Raw genomic sequence first — 19,231 nt, 5'->3', positions numbered from 1 at the left:
AAAGAAATGGTATATAGATGAATATAATAATGAAGTGCAAAGAATGGGAGGAGTGGGTGGTGGATGATGAGGATATAGAGACAAAGACAGGCAAAGAGAGAGTGGAGAAGAGGTCAATAGAGTTGCCTGCAAGGTTGTTTCCTAGGAAACTTCATCATATAGAGCATTTCTATTGGCGTCATCAGAATATACTTGCACTTCTGCTTGTTTTATTTTTCCCTCAATCATTTGACCTGAATTCATATCATAATACTATCCGCATTTGATCTATAATTTTTCCAGGCGATTCTTTTTGTTTACGTGGATGAATTTTGATTTATTAGACATGGTACAAAACAGAGAGGCTTGATAGCTCAAGCATTTGATCTGAGTCCATAACAAAGACAATCAGAGATTCAGAATTCACTAACAGCAGCAGACAACTGTTCATCCTCAGCAACGTTGGGAAAAAAAAAGATTGAGAAAAAGTTCATGATAGAAAGGTCATTTAAATATCAGATTGCAGAGAATAATTCAAAATTGTAGTTAACATACTAACAAGAGTGTTTCCTTGTAACACTTGAGGTAATTTCTGACAAGCTCACAAAAAAAAAGGAAAAGAAAAAGAAAAAGAAAAAAAAACACAGCCATGAATCATCTTCCTAACACTTGAACGCATGAACTACAATCTCACTGCTCGCCAGGAATACTCTTGATGATGTCAGAATCACCTAAGGTACAGAAATCAATCCAAAAATTTTAAGTATTAGATGAAAGAATGAAGGGTGTGAAAGGATTGCAACAATGAATTTAGGAAAAGCAACCTGGATCGGTGATGCTGAGGCAGCACACACGGAAATATTTGCCACAGGCTGTTCCCAAATCAACATTATCTAATAACAAGAAGAAAAGCATAGAATGAGAAAGAATTATTAAAGAATAATTATAGAACAGCTACAAATTCTTTGGTAAATGAGAATAAAAGAAATAAGAATCAGAATAACTGCTGTATATCTTAAATCTATGATGTTAACCTTGCTAAGGAAATGAAGATTAGACATGGAATGATGAGTTTCCATTTGGCTATATGACAAGTGGAATGAATTTGAACACTGCAGCTTAAGAAATTAACAGACCATTCAAGTTATATTATGAATACCTAGGTCCTTGCTCTCTTAGGAGCCACTAACTAGTTGTGCCACTGGCCTCTAATCAATTCACACCTTACCAAAAGAGAAACACAAACAAAACATATTACCATATTGGAACAAGTGCAGGTCTATCAGATATTGTGAAAGTTGTGATCCATCAACAGGCTCTTTGAAACATATCAGCATTGACTACTATATTGGAAGCTATATTCCATCCATAATAATATACTAGAAGCAGCATAGACCTCATCGCAAACGAAGCATGTAATCAGATCAACAAGATGGAGAGTTAACAAAACTTAATTTAATTTATTTCCTTTTACTAAAAAGCATAGACTCTTTGAATCATTTGCCAATAATCTCAGATCTTTTTTCATGCCAATAAGAAACATAAGGATAAACTTTAGTTGCTAGCTAGTGTGATGTGTATGAAATCCATAGACGAAAAACTGCTTGAATGTAAGAACAAGCAAAATAACTTACTTCCATTGAAATGATGCACTCCAACCTTAGACAACATTGCATAGTATTCAATTTCAGACTTCCTTAGAGGGGGACAGTTGTTTGAGATAATAATAAGCTTACCTAAAAAGAAACAAATATCAAACTTATAAATTGGCAGACAACAACAGAAACATTTAAAAGCTGAATGAAAATTATCAGTAAACAAAGGCAACACATAGAAATGGAAAACCTACATTTGGTAAGATATTAATTAACCAGAAGATATAATAAATTACAAAGGTATGAACAATTAAAAAAAGGGAAGGAAAAGGTAACTCCAAAACAGAAAGGGCTAAGTGAAATTCAATGAGGCAAAACAAAGTGTTGTGTAAAATTAGTTAAACTTGAAGTGAAACAGTATACATGTGTGACCATAAAATAGAACATGGCACAGGAATATCAATATATCATGTAATTTCTATTCCTTATACCAAATGTAAGTGCACACTATTAAGCTTTACTTTGATGTAAAGAATTTGTCTATAAACAATATATCAAAACCAATGTTACTACAATACTCAAATAAAAACAAAAGGACTACAACAATTTCAAATTTTTATATGCCACCATATAAAAATATGCAGAATCTTGCACGAAAACCAAGATGACATAATAAGACCACCCTGATATCAAAAGTTGAAGCAAACAAATCTTAGTCTAGGGAAATTTAGTTAAAACTTTACAGATGAAGTATCTTTATTTCAAGTTTAAGCCAGGCCATAGCCTAAAAATATCAGTACTAACCATATCCAACCCATTGATAACCATTATATTTTAGATTCGTCAAAGCCCATTTACAAATAATATGATCATCAATACATTAGCATTGATATCAGCACAAGACAAGCATCCATAAAAATGCCATTAATAAATATAATGTCAAAATTCTTGGATGTACATGCCCATACACCACACAAAGTAGAAGGAAAGTAACCTTGACTTTCAGAAAATCAAAAACACACTTAACAGTGCATCAAATAATTGCTTTATGCTAAAAATAGTTTTATATCCAAACACACTCAACCGCAAGGCCGTACCTAATGCACAATTTCTGTTTGCCATTACTGCATGTACAAAAAAAATTAAAAAATAAAAGATAAACACCACATAAAATATAATTCAAATTGTTATAATTTATTCATATTGATGTGTCAACCTCCATATCAATCTTCTAGGAGTAAACCTAGACGAATTCAAAAAGGGAAGAAGGCTGAGATTGGTTTTGGGTACTGCATTCATCTCTAAGGCACATTATAAAAGCCAAAGAGCCAAACTCCAGACCCGGTAACAAAAATGAGTAAAAAATCGTTACCATGGCTTAAAAATACAATTTTTAGTGATTATGGCCTAAACTAACAGATAAAAGAAGAGATTAGGAGATCAATATACTCTTTGAGCCCCGGAGAGATCTGAGAACCGTCTTGTAGCCAAGAGTATACTTCCCGCTCTTCATCACCAGCGCAAGCCTATTGTTTATACTCTCCTGAGTCTTCTTCTGCATTAAAAAGAAAAAAAGAAAAAAACCAACAAAAATCATCAAATAAATGAATCACAATCAAAGAAACAACATTCACGATCCAATCAAACAAAACACAAGAAAGCCATAAAAAAAAGGTCAAAATAAAGAGAAAGATAAGACTACCGTCTTCTTCGCGACCACCATGGCTACTACAAAGAGAGAACGAGAGATCCAGAGACAAAATCTCACAACTCGAAGGTGGCCGCCAATGGAGGAGGACTAGGGTTTCTGGGTTTTAGGTTTTATAGAAGAGGCTCGACATTATAAATTTACGAAAATACCCCTTATTCGGGTTCGAGTTCGGGTGCGGGTTCGGATCCATAATCCAAAAAAACCCGACCCGATCCATCACTCACGTGAGTATCACGTGCCTTCGTCGTCTAGGGTTTTTCAATTGAACCCTCTTCTCTTCGATTCTCTCTCTCTCTCTCTCTCTCTTGTCAATGGCTATCGATCTCTTCGATGGCGCTGGATCCTCTGATGAGGAGGTTCCCGAGCTGGAGATCGACCACGAGTTTGCCCGCCGGTTCGAGCATAACAAGCGCCGCGCCGCCCTTCACCGGCTGGAAGAACTCAAGGCCCGTGGCGTTGCCCAATCGTCTTCCTCCTCCTCAGATGACGATGAGGATTCCGATGAATCAGAGGATGATGACGAGCTCGCTGGCAACTCCGGTAAGGACCTCAAGTTCTATGATGCTCTTGTTCGCATTAAGAAGCAGGACCCTGTTCTCCATGAGAAAGATGCCAAGCTTTTCTCATCTGATGATGAAGAGTTTGATGAAAACCCTAAGCCTTTGAAGAAGGAGAAGAGAGAGGGGCCTCAGTACTTGAAAGATGTCATGGCGAAGCATCTAATCGAGCACGGTCCGGAGTTTGATGATGATGATGCTGTAACCCTAAAAAAGAACCCAAAAATCTATAAGAAAGAGCAGATGGATGATATCAAGGCGTTTTTGGAAGCCGAGAAGGAAGCATTGGGCTCTGATGACGATGAGGAGTTCTTCAAGGAGAAGGAAAAGGAGGAAGGTGAAGCAGAGGATGAGGATGCCGGCCAGATTCAGATGAGATTGGATGAGTATTTTGGGGATGATGAGAAGTTGGATGAGAATGAGATGTTCTTGAAGAATTTTTTTAAGGAGAAGATGTGGGTTGACAAGGACAAGGATAAAAAACCCGTCTTTGATGATATTGGAGTGTCAGAAGACGAGGGTGAGCTTGAGAAGCAGGATAAATATGAAGCTGAGTATAACTTCAGGCATGAGGAGGCCGAGGGGGATGACCGGGTGTGGGGGCATGCCAGAGTAACAGAGGGATCAGTGCGGAAGAAATCAAGCAGCAGAAAGGTTCAGAGGAAGAGCAAGGAGGAGAGGATGGCGTTGGCAGAGTATGAGAGGAAGGAGGAGCTGAAGCATTTGAAGAATCTGAAGAAGAAAGAGATTCAGGAGAAGCTTGAAAAGATAAGAGCAATTGCTGGGATTGAAGATGGTGATTGTAAGATCCATGCTGATGATTTGGAGGAGGATTTTGATCCTGAGGAGTATGATAGGAAGATGAGGGAGGTGTTTGACACTAGGTATTATGATGCGGAGGATGCTGATCCTGGGTTTGGTAGTGATGCTGAGGGGGATCTTGAAAAACCCGATTTTGATAAGGAGGATGAGTTGCTTGGGTTGGGGAAGGATTGGGATGTGGTGAATTCCAATGAAGGGTTTGCCGCAGTTAGAGAAAGAATGCTGAAGAAGAAAGCAGAAGAAGATAATGATGATGAAGAAGAAGAAGAGGATGTAGAAAGGCGCATCGGAAGAGAGGGCAAGAGGAAGAGGAAACGGAAGATTTCTCTCAAGGAGAAAGTTGAACTGGAGAAGGAGTTGGAGGAGTATTATAAATTGGATTATGAAGATACAATTGGAGATCTTAAGACTCGCTTCAAGTATACTTCTGTTCCTGCCAAATCGTATGGATTATCTGCGTCCGAAATTTTGATGACGGATGATAAGAACCTGAACCAGTTTGTTTCGTTAAAGAAGTTAGCACCATATAGGCAGAAAGAGTGGAAGGTAACTTATCACCATAAAGTTGAAGAAGGATTTGATACTTCATGGAAAGAAACCAGAAGGTAAGATGAGTGATAAGAAGCATGGGTTGATTGAAAATTTAGATTCTAAGGAACCAGAAAAGAAAGATGAAATGGATACAGCAAATGGGGAGGCAACTATGTCTAGGAGGGCCAAGAGAAGACGTCGCCAAGCTGAGCTGAAACTGTCTCAATCAAGGCTCGCAGCTTATGGAAAGATTCCTGTTAAAACTCATAAAAAGCAGTGATTTTGCAGGATTGTAGAGTATGATCATCATCATTCATGAAGTATTCTTGTGCTTGTACGAAGCGCTCACTTTTTTTGATTATGGGTTTTGTTTTTAAGATATTTAGACATGGGTTGCGCCTGTTTCACTCCGATTTTTTATGCCTTTCTTATGCTTAGGGCAATACATGTATCACGGGAGCATTTTATCAGTCCTACCATTGTTCTATGGAAGGGACTTGTATGAAAAGAGAAAACCTTATGTTTTGAATGTTGCTCACCTGTTTTAGTTATTTATTTCAATCTAATTGCTGAAATTTATCTTTTGTCAAATTTGAGTGGAGATTAACTATTTGCTTTCATGGAATGCATTTCAATTCATGTTCTATAGGATGATCGAGCAGAAATGTTGTGCACTTATTTGAGCTGATGTTAGGATCAAGTGGGATTTTGTTAACTGTGGCTCTCTGTTTACTTGCTTCATTTGTAGCAACTTATATAATGAGTACATTTCAATCCTAATCTTGTGGGATAATTTGGTGCAGAGTGCTGTACAACTTATTTGAGCTGATGTTAGCATTTGTTTACTTGTTTTATTGCTTACCATGCCTATATAAATGATTTGGTGTTAATTGACTGTTTGTTTTTTTCCTTGATAGTAATTGCTCTTTGTTACGACCATTATGTATCTCCAATTGCTTGATTATCTTTAATAAGATCATAATTCATTTGGTTTAGTTTGTTCAGTCCCTTGGAAAGTTAAAGGGTTTTTTTTTATATTATAAAAAAATATTTATTAAATTATGCATGTTTAGGATTATTTATTAAAATAAGTGGGTGGAAAATGTGAAAATTTCTCCGTTTTGAGCTATTTTTTTATTTTTTTATTTTAAATTATAGAAAACGGGAGAGTTTCTTCCGTTTTCATTTTTTTAATTAAAAAATTTTGAAACTGGAGAAATTCTTCTGTTTTCATAATTTTGTAATTTTTTTAATTAAAAAAAAAATTAACTCCCGTTTTCCCATTTTTTTAATTTTAAAAAAACTCAAACGCATGCAGCTGTTAAGTTTTAAAAATATTCTTTTTATATAATTAATTTTTTAATTTAAAAATAATGCAGCTGCTGTTAAGTTTTAAAAATATTCTTTTTATATAATTAATTTTTTAATTAAAAAATAATGCAGCTGCTGTTAAGTTTTAAAAATATTCTTTTTATATAATTAATTTTTTAATTAAAAAATAATTGTTGATATATATATATTAACATTTTATTTTTAAAAAAAACTATGAGTCCCGAAAAAATATTAAAAATAAAACGGTCAAAGTTGCACCAGTAATTAATTAGTACAAAATATGATGGTTAAATCTACAACGGTAAGTATTTTATACAAAGTAGGACGGTCAAATCTACATTGTTAGTAATTAGTACAAAGTACGACTATCAAACCTATACCGGTTAATAATTACCACAAAGTAGGACAATGAAAAGTGCACTCGGTCAAGATTAGCACAAAGTAAGTCTACCAAACCTCGACCCGATCAATAATTAGTACAAAAGTAGGTCGGTTAAACCTCGCAGACCCGTCAAGAATTTGTACAAAAGTAGTTTGGTCAAATTTGTATCGATAATTAATTAGGACAAAGTAGGACTGGTCAAACCCGTGACGGTCGCTGATTAGCACAAAGTATGTCGACCAAAACTCGCACCCGGTCGCTGATTAGCACAAAGTACGCTTCGTCAAACTTGACCGCCAAGAATTAGTTCAAAGTAAGTTGGTCAAACCTGCACCGATCAGTAATTAGCACAAAGTAGGACAGTCAAACTTGCACATATAAGTAATTAGTACAAAGTATGTCTGGCAAACCTACACCGGTCAATAATTAACACAAAGTAAGACGGACAAACTTGTACCGGTCAATACTTAGCACAAAGTAGGTCGGTCAAACATGTACCGGTTAGTAATTAGTATAAAGTAGGTCAGTCAAACCTCCACTAGTCAGTAATTAGGGCAAGTCAAACTTGCATTAGTAATTAATTAGGACAAAGTAGGATGGTCAAACGTACACCAGTCAGTAATTAGTACAAAGTAGATCGGTTAAAACTGCACTGGTCAGTGATTAGCACAAAGTACGCTGGTCAAACCTGCACCACTCAATGATTAGCACAAAGTAGGACAGTCAAACCTACACCAGTTAGCACAAAGTACACTGGTCAAACCTGCACCAGTCGGCACAAAGTACGCCGATCAAACCTGCACCACTCAGTAATTGGGACAAAGTAGGACAGTCTAACCTGCACCACTCAGTGATTAGGACAAAGTAGGACAGTCAAACCTGCACCAGTCAATACTTAGCACAAAGTAGGTTGGTCAAACCTGCACCAATCAGTAATTAGGATGGTCAAACCTGCACCAATCAGTAATTACGATGGTCAAACCTGCAATGTTCATAAATGAAATTTTCAAAATTTGAGCTCTTTATATAAACCAACATTAGTAGTCTATTTTCACTCTTGCACACTATTTACTCTCTTTTAACTCACTCACCCATACTTCTTCTTCTTGTCTTCAATAATGGCAGAGATTTCACTTTTATTGGTTTACTACAATGGTTCAATCACTGCTAGTGAATACACAATTATATTTTCGTCGGAGGATCAATCATATTTTTATGTCGAAGACGACATCTCTTACCAAAATTTAAAGAAATCCATTGAAGAAAGCATTGAGACTGCTGACAACCAAGGAGTTTCATGTATCAAAATACCGGTTCCCAATTTTTTTAGGATCCGGTAAGATTTGCTATCGGTTATTCAAATTGCGTAATGACCTCGATGTTCGGATGATGTTCGACTGCCACAAAAGAAATCCAAATATTGGCATTATTGAATTGTACGTGGAGTTCAGCGATGCAACTTTTAAGGGTGCTCCTTCCCAACAACAAACCACCCCATATAATGAAGTTCAACGCAATATGAGACGGGAGAAGATTTCATCACCATGCAAAGTTAATGAACCTGAACGGGTCTCTATGGAGTGGAGGGCACAAGATAATCCACCACCCAATATTTATTTTACTAATTCACAACATCTACAAGGCATAACAAGTTTTTTTCATGATACTCATGAAACCGAATTCGGTCAATATGGCCGATCCAATGGAGACGATGAGGACAACGATGGTGACAGCTTTGGGGAAGACAATGAAGCAAGTGTTGATGACATTCGGTTAAAAGAATACCATCTTGAAGACGTTCCAATGACCGGCCATAATTTCACGATGGCACTAATGGAGCACCCAGCACATATGCGGACCATTGATTTGGAAGCAATGTCCACACAAGAATTTTCGGAGTACCCTTTATTGTATGCCGACACATTAAGCGGAGCAACGACAAATGGAGATTTGCATGTAGGCATGAGGTTTCAAAACAAAGATGATGTTGTGACCGCAATTAAGCATTGCTTCTTACTTAAATCTGTCGAATACAAAGTTATCGAGTCCGATCTCACTTAATACTCCGGTAAATGTAAGTCATATGGCAATGGGTGCAATTGGAGCGTTCGCGCATCCTACAGCAAGTGGAGACAGCTTTGGGAAATTACAAAGTACACTAGGCCTCACACGTGTTCATCAGCAATGATCTCGCAGGATCATTCGAAGCTGGATTCAAACATGATTTGTCGCCAAATACAAGCACTAGTCCAACAGCAGCCAAGCATCAATGTATTGGTTTTAATAGCGGAGATCAAGAATCGATACGGATACACACCGACATATAGGAAAGTATGGACAGCTAAGCAAAAAGGGGTTGAAGCATCATTTGGCAATTGGGAGGAATCTTAGAACGAATTACCAAGATGGCTATCAGCGTTGCAACAGTTTGTTCCTGGGACAATAGTTGATCTTGAGACCCAGCCAGCATACGATGGACCTTACCTGTTACGTGATACTCGAATCTTTCATAGAGTTTTCTGGAGCTTCCCCGCGTGCATGGAGGCTTTCAAATATTGCAAACTGGTTGTCTAGATAGATGGCACCCATATTTATGGCAAATACAAAGGCACTTTGTTGTTGGCAATCGCACAAGACGGTAATAAAAATATCCTACCAATTGATTTCGCCATCGTGGAAGGAGAAACCTTTGGTGCATGGACTTTCTTCTTGCGCAACTTACGTTCCAATGTAACACCACAACAACAAATATGCTTCATATCTGATCGCCATGAATCTATCAAATCAGCTTTTAGATCACTTGGTCATCAGATGAGTGCTCCTCGTGCGTACCATGTTTATTACATCAGACATATCTCGGCCAATTTCATGCGTCAGTTTCAGAAAACAAAGAAATGCAACGGATAGTTCTTAATATTGGCAAGTTACATGATTAACTTTTTTTAAAAAAATCTAACTCTTACATTGTTGTTAATTATTGAAGTTATCTTAACTTTTTAAGTTCACTATTGCAAGTTATTCGAAAACCATTCAAGATTTTAACTATTGGTATGGTTTACTACGGCACAACGATGCAGAGGTGATGAGATAGTTGGATAACATACTGTGGCAGAAGTGGGCTCAAGCTTTCAATAAAGAAGGGAGAAAGTATGGCCACATGACGACCAAAACCGCAGAATGTGTTAATTTAGTGCTTAAGGGAACAAGAAACCTTCCTATAACAGCTATGGTTAAATCAACATACTTCCGACTTTCCGAGTTGTTTTGTGAGAAAAGATGTACAGGCGCAAGCTCAGATCGCATCAGGCCTTATCTTCTCAGAATCACTAATAAAACCAATCCAAGAAAATCAACAAGCAGCATCCAGCATTTACGTTCGTCAATTCGACCGTGAAGAGAAGTCATTCATAGTAGATGAGATGTTACCCCCGCAATGTGGGACACAAGCTAGCAGTTTTCGCATCAACCTAAGATCACATTGGTGCGGCTGTGGTGCTTTTTCAGATGCTACATTTTCCATATCGGCATGTCCTTGCAGCATGCTCGCATTTTCGTCTACATTGGAAGGAGTATGTTGACAACGTGTATAGGCTTCAGACAGTTTTTAATGTATATCATAAAGAGTTTGAGCCAGTATCATAAGAGGGATATTGGAACTCTTATAATAGTCCACGTCTACGTCCTAATATTACGATGAGAAGACCGACGAAAGGAAGACCAAAATCTACAAGGATTCATAACGAGATGGATATTAGGGAAGGTGTTCAATGAAAACGTTGTGGTTTATGTCACAACGAAGGACATAGTCGCCGAAATTTTCCCAACACTGCCAGTTCAAGTAGTCAGTCATAATGTACTCTAAATGTATATTTTGTTGTAATGTTTTAATGATGTAAGCCTTCCATATAATTATAACATGTAATAACTTATCATTAAAGCCTTTTGTTAAAGCATATGAAGAAAAAACAAATGCAAAGAAAAAGTAAATTTCAAAAAATACACAACATAGAACACCAAGCAAAAAAATACTACAGATGGTTTTTCGCACACAATAAAGAAAAACAACAACTAATACAAGAGTCTACTCTACCGTCTACGTTGCCACCTCTCAGTAAAACATTGAGGTGGATGGATATCTCTGTCAGGCAGCCCCCGTGGCCTAGGTTTTCGTGCTTGCTCGGCTGGCAAGTCGTCATCAGATGATTCATTTGAATCGTGTATTACTGAGGCTGGAATGTTCAGGTTTGCAGCAAAGTACGAAGGGTTTGGGGTTGATTCCTAGTCTTGTTGCCGAAATGAAGTTGAACGACTAGACTGTCCGCGTTCCATAGGTGGATAAGGTTGATATTCAAATAAATTCCGCACAAAGTCCATCCTGAAATCAACTAAGTATCTGTTGGGCTCAACTAGAGGAAATCTATGGAGATGAGATGATCGAGTAACGTTGATATCATCTGATGAGTGAAATGACTGGTACCCTTCGTGATGTGGGTGCCGAGGAATATGTTCCTCATCGTGTTTGGGCCGAGAACTATGCCGACGACGTCTTCGTATAGGTGGACTCGGTGGTGGCACATCTACAACTATTGTTGGAAACGCTTTGAGAGGTGCTGGAAGAGTGTTCCCTCTCGTACGAGGATCTAACAAGTCCATATCTGTCGATAAAAATAGTATGGCGTTAGTAGTATACCGGTCATAATATTCCACCGACATTATGTTATTCCCGGTAGGAACATGGAGGCTAAGACAACGTGACGCTCTATCTCTCCTAGTATCCAATCCATCTTTTGTGCATCAATGCCCAATATGTGTTAATTATGCCACGAAGATCATGATCATGGGTCGGTCCAATGCAAACTAAATTGAGAGGAACACCTTGGGCGAAGCCAAATTGTTTTGTCACTCGATCTGTTTGGTGCCACTCAACAATTTCGAAGCAAATTAATAATGTAAACGTAGTCCATAAAGGTCTGTCCGCAAAAATGTCCTATGGCACTTATGCGATTATCTCGTTCAAATCATAAGACCGCCATATAAACTGTTCAAAATTTTTTACCAAATAATCAACGATTATTAATACCAAAAATATGTGCATGAATTATCAGTTTTTTTAACAACATTACCTGTTGTATCTCCAACCGATCTAGTAACTGCCTATATATCTTCACATTGTTCTTGTCGTCGCGGCTATCATCATCCACTTCAATGTGTGCCCACCTAAAAAATGAGAATGAATTATAATTTCAATGCATTATAATTAAGTGTACAATGAATCATCAATTTAATTGCTCTTACCTACGAGCCAGAGAAAAGGATACGATAGCACGGGTTCGAGGGGATATACTTGAAATCCTGTACCATGCCCATGATTGAAGTAATATCATAAATCCACTGATATTTTTCATATCCTTGTTGGATGCATGGCATAAAGACATGTACAGGATTGCTAGACATGCTGAACCCCAACTGTATCTTCCTACTTCTGTAAAATCCCTCAGAAGTGGTAACCACTTCAGATGAACCCTATTCTGATATTTGGCATGAGGACACAACCGATAAGCCTTAGGATATAGGCACGTGCATAACATTCTATCTGTCGTTGACTTGCATCGTATGGCAACATGCCCAATGTTTCCTCAAGCTACGTTAGAGTTATACTCTGACCTTTCCTTTGCTCAGCCAGTGGGACCACTTTGAGCATGTCACGCCCCGACCCGTGGGCCCACGGGACGCGACAATCGCCGTGGAGGGATACCCCGCCACTCAACCCTCATGATGCCGCAAGGCTGATCAATACACCTGGAATTCAACAATATATCTATATTGTAGATACATAGTAGAAAGGAACAATGTTACACAACGATAGTATCAACAACAACAACAACAACAACAAAAGTAGGATACAGAAAATACAGAGGTTCACAAAATACACAGGGAAACAACCCTAACAACAGTAGGAAATGGTAATACATAGAAGTTTAAGAGTATTTAAATACTAAACCATACAACAAGTTTTCTACACACTAGTGGATCCATAGGTCTTATAACATATTCCATGACAACAACAACATACATGAACTGAAGGAAATACAACAGATGATAGAACAGTAGTAAATGCCCAGTACGCTGCCACACAGTCACACCTACTACCTGCAACAGACTGGGAGAAAGAAAGAGGGATGATTAACTCAAGTTACTCAGTGAGGGAAGGTTAGCACAACCTTAGCAGAAAAATACACCAATAGTAAAAATAATAATAAATCATCAAAATACATGCTTTACCAAAATAATACTAGTTTAGAAACTTTAACATGCATAATAGAAGTCTTTAAAAGAAGTAAAACAACATAATAATACCAAGAAAACCCTTTTTACCCCAACTAGGGTTTACAACACAAAAATCATAAAACATGGTTTTGAAGTAAACATAATACCCAACACTTACCCAACATAACATGGTCTAGAAAACTCTCTAAACCTTCAACGTGGCCATGGCTAGGTTTAGAGCCGCCAAGGTACTCATGCCCTTGACGTTGACACATCGAGTTCACCGGTTGGTGACTCGGCTACCCGATGAATATCCGATCGAGGGCTCTACACTCCCACGAGCGGCCCTCGTAGTAATCGGCCGGTCAACACGCCACCTCAGCGGTGGCAGTGGAGACCGCCCTCTCGCGATGAGGATATCACCGGAACAAATCACCACAATAAACATAACTCCACTCGAGTACAATATCCATCCATAATCATAAATCAATAATACCTCGGCCATTTGCACGAGAACAAGATAAACACATAAGCAAAGCCCAAACTTTTAATACAAAATAATTTGCAAGTCCCAACACAAGAAGCAACAAGGAAATCCTTTCCTTTCAACAATTCAAAATTTGTTTCAAGCCTAGGATTTCACCAAATCAAAGATTTCCATAACAAATCTCAAGTTTCATACAAAATAAAGATTTCACAAACTCATGGATACATATATCAATCACAATTTCTACGATAACAAATCAAAAGCCAAATGAGACATCCAAGATTTTCTCAATAAGAACTATCATTCACCAAAATACCAAACAAGTATAAATTGATAAAACTTACTTGAAACATGATATGCATATATATATATATATATATATAGCTATCGGTATTCTTCTAATAAAGTTATGCTAAATAATTCCACTCACCGGATCGGCAATCTGTCTTCCTCGCAAGCTACTCCTCGACTAAGTCTTTGCCTCGAGCCAAGACTTCTTCTCCTTACCAAAAGCATAACAAAAACACAACAAAAATTTAACAAAAACAAAACAAACAAAACCCTAAGTTTTTCTAACAAACAACCCTAATTCGATCCTAGGATTAGCTCAAAACTAGGTTTTAAAGGTTACCAATGAATTCCTAGGGGTTTTTAGCTTCAATCTAATCCAAAAGAAATCAAAGAAACAACTAAATATTGCGGTGCTACGAGTAACCTCGGAATTGCTACGATGAAACCCGACCCTTAAACTAAGATTTTTCTCCAAATTTACAACACCAATTCAAGAAATTTCATCACAAGCATTCTCACACAAGATCAACAAGTTAAAGGATTAAATTTAAACCTATAAACATGCAAATCCATGGAGAAATTCTAGGTTTTTACTAAAAACAAGAAAAATACAAGAATAAATACGGTATAAAACCATAAATCCAAGCTTACCAAGTTCAAGGGTGAGGGAGGAAGAGAAAGGATGCTTGGTTCGCCGGAAAACCTCGCTCGAGATAAGAAATGGGAAGGGTTCGGCCAAAGCAAGGAAAGAAGAAGAAGAAAAGAAGAAGAAGAAGAAAGGTTTTAAGAGAACTCGGGCTGCAGAACCAGGCTTCTACGAGAGCAGTCACTCTGAGAACCCGATGCCTTTGCTGAACCCGGTGCGCTACTGGGGATCGGTGCGCTACAGTGATTGGTGAAAATCTATAGAAATGGGCTATAGCAATCTACGATGAAACCACAGTTATAAGCGATCACGTCCCGACCAGCGGGCCCGCCAGCGTGACAACCGCCGCGACGATCCCAGGGAGGGACACACACCACTCAACCCTCGAGTCATCGCTAAGGCTCACAAACTCCCGCTAAGCAACACCACAATAATAAATGTACCAAAAAGCAAAACTTTCACTCGAAGAGTCAATCGTAAAGTGAAAGATATACAAATCACAGTTACAGAGTTAAGAACACCAGTGGATCCACTGCAATCATACAATGCAATCTGATTAATAGTAAATAAACAACCTGACTTGGGATACAAATTGCCAAGCACTTCGCCTCGCTATGACGACCAAAACCACTAAAACCTGGAAGGGAGGAGGGGGTAAGTAACCATAGTCACTCAGTGAATGGGTTAGCACAAATCTAACAGAATATCAAAACAAATCGATGAAATTCCGATAAGCACATTCTACAATAACATAAATGAACTGGAACGTTCACATTTGCAACACAATGAAAATACAGGATATGAAACCTTGGTATTTAAAAACCAAAACATAAATTCTCACGAGTATAGACAAAACATCAACATGTATAAAACAAATGCTTGGATATAATTTCCCAAAATGAGTAGAAAAAAACCAACTTAAATAAATAAAATCCTCGATAATCACAAATCCTCAATTCTGCATGATACACGTTCGAAAAGCATTAAGATATCAAACATGCTATGTGAAAGATCACACTTCGAATATACCAATTGCAAGAAAATAGAATTTTCCTCAAATATTGAAATTTCATCTCGATCAAATAAACAATGGCCTAAAAACACTCTCTCTAACTTTAGCCGCCGTCACGACTAAGTTGAGAGCCGTCAAGGTCTTCGCACCCTTGACGTTGGCCCACCGGTCCCGTGTGGTGACCCCGGGATCCCGATGTATCATCCAATCAGGGCTCTACGCTCCCACCGATCCGGACAAATCAACACCCGGTCCAGCAACGCCACCTCTAAAGGCTCGGCCCGTTGGGACCCACTCTCGCGATGAGTCGGGCCTTAGCCCGCCCGTCACCATCCAAACCAACATATAGTCGTAGCAATAATACAATCCCGAATCACTCATGTCACAGGGTCCTTATCCAGGACAAGCATTCACATATCGGGAATAAACATTATTTCCACAAATCCAAAGCCAAAGCATAGCTATGCATGTAAACTTTCAAATAATATTCTGATCCCGATGTGCAAATACATTCAAAAACATTGTTGTCCAAATGCCAAGAATAACACAATAACATGCGAAGCTTTTCAAGTTGATTGAAACATTGCCTTAGACAAGAAACCGACTAATATCAAATACATCGTAATACTCACAATCCGGAAGAACATGCCATTCAAAAAAATAAAAAAACCCTTAATTTTTCATAACTATCAATATCAAAAGCATACTTATACAAGTGAAAGGTTTTTACAACCATTTCTAAAAAAATAAATACCAATAAGGTAGAAAGGAAACATTAAGTTTTTGGAATACAATAAAAGTCATCAAAACAAGCATAGCTTTTTGTTCTAGTTAAACCCCAAGTTACTTAGGATCACTCTAGCTTTCTCTTTCTTGACTCACTAAGTTTTTCCTCCAAATACAAGATTTATCCCCAAAGTCTAGTCAATCACAACCTCTAAATACTTTACAAGTCATGAAAATATGTTCATCTCATCGCATATATTTACACATGTCAATATATACATATTGATCCAATCCTACTTTACACATCATCAGGTATTTACTTTCACAAGTTTTTACTATTTAACCCCTTTCTTATCCTCAATTATATCTTAGATCCTTATCATGGTGTCGATTACCTCAACATCAATATTTACTTCATCGATTAATAATCTCATTGTCAAAATACTCAAAAAGTTAACTATCTCCTCTTAGTAGCATTAAATCAAACTATTATTAGAAATTCACAAGAATATTCGAGTCTTGTAATCTAACACTTGTCACATATAACTCAAGCTACTCATCATCAACCTTCTAAAGAAATTCCATTTAAAATAATAATCATAATCAACGACACCCACCACTGTAGATACCACACTATGATCGTACTACAACTAAGCACCCTACACTATGCTCACAAGAACAAACCTCATCAACTTTGATAATTCGACAACATAAGTATAATAATGTCATCCATGGTTCTCAAATATTGCAAAGAAGATATTAGTATAAATCTCACTAACTACCAAAAATCATGTATAAGGTTCCACAAGTCATTCAATTTCCAACGTACTAGTGTAATTATATGTCTTAGCATTTAAGGCTTCATCGAGTTCCATGTACCATATGTATCATATCATGTCCGAAACTTTTAGAAATTATGTATCACTAGGGAGATTAAATCATCCATTGAACATACATAATCAATTTCACTTATAACACATAGACTCAATAAACTCATTGTAATAATCCACAATTTTCATTCATCCACCAAGCATGTATGTCCTCAAGTTCAATCTCAACTAACACAAGTACATCATCAGTAAGCTTTCTCATGATTTTTCAAAAAAAATAAACCATAAGTCATTTTAAATAAACCATAGTCTCTAGTGGTCATCTACACTTTCTTTTCTCCTATAGCTAGTGATTTGAAAACATGATAAAGCCATGGAAATCATTTTAGAAAAAAAAACAAATAAAGTATTTCCGATACTCAATTAGAATTGTGCACTCAACATAACCCACTCACGTAACCCGGTCGTCCCTGCTCCCGAGGGCGCACTCTCGATCGGCGAGCTCCTTCCCCTTAGAGGACGCTTCGCCACCTAGATACAAACAGGGAATTCAAATTCTAATGAACATAATAATGATAATCACAAGAAAATGTATAAAAAAATACAATTATACATGTCTAATACAAAAACATTAGGGTTTTTAGGGCAAAAACATCGTCATTTTTGGATCCAAAGCGATCTCGAATGGAGTAAAACTAGTTCAATGAGTTCGGGGTAAGAAGAGCTTCAATGTGAACCAAAGAAATACCGAGAAAAAGACTCAAATTTTTTTCGGTGCTACGAGTAACTTTGGAATTGCTACAGAGAACCCCGAACCTTATACTATGGTTTTTCTCCCAATTTACAACTCTAAATCAAAAAAATTTTTCTTCTACAACATTCTCATACATGCATTATAAATCATTGGCTTCAATTTAAGCCTATGAATCATCATATCCATGAAGAAATCAAAGTTTTTATACAATTCTAAAAACAAGGGAATACGGAAGAAATACAAAACAAAAACATTGAATCTTAGGCTTACCATATTCGGGAGTGAGAGAGGAATAAGTTTGGTATTGAAGTTCGCCGGAAATTCTCGCCGGAAAGATTTTTTTTTTTCTAGGTTTATGCTCGGCCGAACAAGAAGAACAAGAAGCAAGGAAGCAAGGAAGCAAGAAGGAAAAGAAAGTTCCAGGCTTTTCTCATTCATTCATCATTTCATTTATATAGGAAATGACCTAATTGCCCTCTTAATAGAAAAAAATCATATAAAAATGGATCCAAATAACGGAATTGCCCTTGATTTTTTTCACATAAAAAGCTACTATGCAAAACATGCAAAATGCCACTACTACTAAATGACCATTTTTACCCCTAATGCAAGCATAAAAAAATCTAAATAGGCCCGAGGTTTAAATCGGGACGAGTACAACAATAACTGAGTAACTCTCTGCAGACAGAGACTTCCTAAGCCGGAAGTCTGCCCGATGACTTCGTGGCCGTTAATGGGTAAGCCAAGTAATAGTTCCACATCTTCCAACGTGATTGTTGTCTCACTGCATGTAAAGTGGAAGGTGTGTGTTTCAGTCCGCCATCTCTCCACTAATGCGCTAATAAGAGCGGCATAAATTCGGAAATTAAGAATTTGGGCAGCATGATAGAACCCGGCTTCTCTTAAAAAGCCTATGATTTCTGGAGGAGACTCTACAATTGACACATGTCTACACCTAAGAACTCGATCAGGATGTAGAAAGTTATAAATTAATTAATTTCATATTAAATGGAAAAATAAAATAGGTTGACTTGAAAAAATATAAGACACGAAAAAATCATAAATCCGAACATATGCCATCGAAAAATTAAATATGATTGAAGAGTAAACCATAAACATTGGTGTGTTATTTATGTAATACATCATCTATCTAACATAATAATATATCTATCTAATATAATAATATAATTATTAATATGATTAATAATTATGAAATAATACAATTATTAATATAAACTAATGACTTAATATAATTTTTAATAAAAAAATTAACCTAATAATATACTAGGTTATCTAAATAAACATGCTT

General features: G+C 37.1%; 2 protein-coding genes across 2 annotated transcripts; one reads left to right on the top strand and one right to left on the bottom strand.

Moving 5' to 3' along the window:
- Window positions 1-472: 472 nt before the first annotated feature.
- On the bottom strand, window positions 473-3,409 carry LOC120264392 (60S ribosomal protein L30). Its single transcript, XM_039272207.1, has 5 exons — window positions 3,277-3,409; window positions 3,024-3,129; window positions 1,614-1,715; window positions 804-872; window positions 473-710 (listed from the first exon to the last, which is right to left on the bottom strand). Exons 1-5 carry the CDS (start codon window positions 3,295-3,297, stop codon window positions 670-672), a joined length of 339 nt encoding a protein of 112 aa, XP_039128141.1. The 5' UTR covers window positions 3,298-3,409; the 3' UTR covers window positions 473-669.
- A 155-nt stretch (window positions 3,410-3,564) lies between these two features.
- On the top strand, window positions 3,565-5,786 carry LOC120264390 (protein KRI1 homolog). The gene is given in 2 exon segments (XM_039272205.1): window positions 3,565-5,236; window positions 5,238-5,786. Coding segments are annotated over 2 exon segments (1,878 nt in total). The 5' UTR covers window positions 3,565-3,596; the 3' UTR covers window positions 5,476-5,786.
- Window positions 5,787-19,231: the final 13,445 nt, after the last annotated feature.

Source organism: Dioscorea cayenensis, chromosome 7 (assembly GCF_009730915.1).
Source record: "Dioscorea cayenensis subsp. rotundata cultivar TDr96_F1 chromosome 7, TDr96_F1_v2_PseudoChromosome.rev07_lg8_w22 25.fasta, whole genome shotgun sequence".
In the NCBI taxonomy this organism is placed as follows: domain Eukaryota; kingdom Viridiplantae; phylum Streptophyta; class Magnoliopsida; order Dioscoreales; family Dioscoreaceae; genus Dioscorea; species Dioscorea cayenensis.
Note: the sequence above shows the minus strand (reverse complement) of the source record. Positions and strands in the feature narration are given on the sequence as shown.